Source organism: Perkinsus marinus (assembly GCF_000006405.1).
Source record: "Perkinsus marinus ATCC 50983 genomic scaffold scf_1104296969410, whole genome shotgun sequence".
NCBI classification, from domain to species: Eukaryota; Perkinsozoa; order Perkinsida; family Perkinsidae; genus Perkinsus; species Perkinsus marinus.
In genome coordinates, this window is record NW_003202862.1 from 1 (window position 1) to 1805 (window position 1805).

The window sequence follows — 1805 nt, forward strand, 5'->3', positions numbered from 1 at the left end:
GTGAGGAAAAATTGAGAATTATGGAATACTCCTTCCGTGACTATACTCGCTTCGTAACGACAGAAAGAATTATTGGATCAGAAATAATTTGTGGACATCGCAGTACGCGGGCGCGTGAGCCTCAGCTATGCCACAGCCGACAGGCTGCAGCTATGACAGTCATTTTTTGCGACGCGCAACAACGACTCGCCTACACTGTGTAGGCTACACATCTTGGACCATCAGTGCACAACCTCGTGAACTTCCCACTGTTGGTCTCCTCCACTTGCACTTACTATGAATCAAATTTGGAACTTCACTCCATCTCGTGGACGGACTTCTACGACTCCACTGAAAGGCCACGCATGACCTCAGTCACAACTCGAAAATTGAGGAATATTGCATTTTCAGACGACCTCGGTCACCGAGGCTCGGTGGTGGCCAAGCCGACGTTGGAGAACTCTGGTGTAGCTGGTTAGGGGGAAAATACGGTAGTGGGCAGGTGATAAGGGGGAGAGGGATCAACGTTTTGTAGAGTAGGCGTCTGAGGAGTCCGATGCGGCCCCTATGGATGTCGATTAGAAGACCGAAGGGGGCCCCTTCAAGGGGCTAGCAAGGCTGAGACTAGTGAGACTACTGAGCAGACGCTGTAAGGCGAGGGCGTTGCGGCCGTTGTATGAAGGGAGGGCCTCCCTGGGAGGTTCTCTGGTCAGGTATAACCCTCTAGAGTGGTGCCAGTGCAAGAGTCGGGCATTCGATTTTACCAAGCAGGAGAGATGATGCCACCTAGGGGTGCTAGGAAGGAGCAACAGGAGGTATCACCAGTGGTGGAGGCGGAGCGTTGCGTTGCATGTTTAATGGTTTTTGTGGGTTTAGGTTCGTTATTTGCCTGTGTTATCGGATGGCAGTCGCACGGCTGGTTTCTTTACGCTTGACGATATATTCCCTGAAGAGGCTGAGGAGGTGTTGCATCATCGTTTCACTCAGGAGTTGTCGTTCACTAGATTTCAGATACTCACCTTTGCGGACCAGACGGCTGCTCCAGTGGATGAGAAGGAAGGAGACTCCAATGAAGGAGGAGGTGGGATTGATGTGGTATGAGTTCGCTGGGGGGATTCTCAGTACAACAGGTGTGAAACCGAAGACTGCTGACACACCTGAAGACGGCGGATCCAAGCCTTTCGGTGGGCCCTAATGGGCTAATGAAAAGATCGTCATTTCATTCATTTCAGGAGAGGCGCAGCCTCCGGCGAGTTTCGACCTCCCAGACACTTTCCAATACTACTTATGATAATGAAGTGTTGCTGTGATGAGAGTGAACTTCGTGAGGTATTCGAATACTGTTTTCAGTTTATGCTTTGTTAAGTTGTACAACAGGGCACTATGCGAAGGGACAACTGTAGTAGTGTTGACTCAACACGGATTCCGCAGCACAACTAGCCCCAAGTGAACCAGAAACCCGAACTGTTATCCAAGTGAGGACTGTCATCCAAGGGCGAACTGATCCAAGGGAAACTCCCTTAGGGAGTCCGTTAGCTATTAGGCAACGACTTAAGCCCAAGCTCATCGTAGGAAAACCTGCGCTGTTCATGCAGTTGTCATGCAGTCTGACTGACACTTCAGATATTTACTGATAGTTTCAAATTACCCCGAGCCTCTGCCCTGATATCCCCTCTGTCATCTTCCTTATGTGACTCTCTGTTGCTTGCCCGGAAATATCACATCGACGGTATGGTCTCCGTGTTGGGCTAATACATGCCCAACCCTCCACCCAAATCCCCTAATTCACGGTTCGACGGAGCATAAACTAGTACCGCCGTTCCAAT

At 50.3% G+C, this 1805-nt stretch overlaps 1 protein-coding gene across 1 annotated transcript; it reads left to right on the forward strand.

Moving 5' to 3' along the window:
• Nucleotides 1-758: 758 nt before the first annotated feature.
• On the forward strand, nucleotides 759-1174 carry Pmar_PMAR022426 (hypothetical protein; the record flags this gene model as incomplete). The annotated part of the gene is made up of 4 exons (XM_002767957.1): nucleotides 759-794; nucleotides 856-942; nucleotides 991-1060; nucleotides 1110-1174. 4 exons carry the CDS (start codon nucleotides 759-761, stop codon nucleotides 1172-1174), a joined length of 258 nt encoding a protein of 85 aa, XP_002768003.1.
• Between the last annotated feature and the right edge of the window lie 631 nt (nucleotides 1175-1805).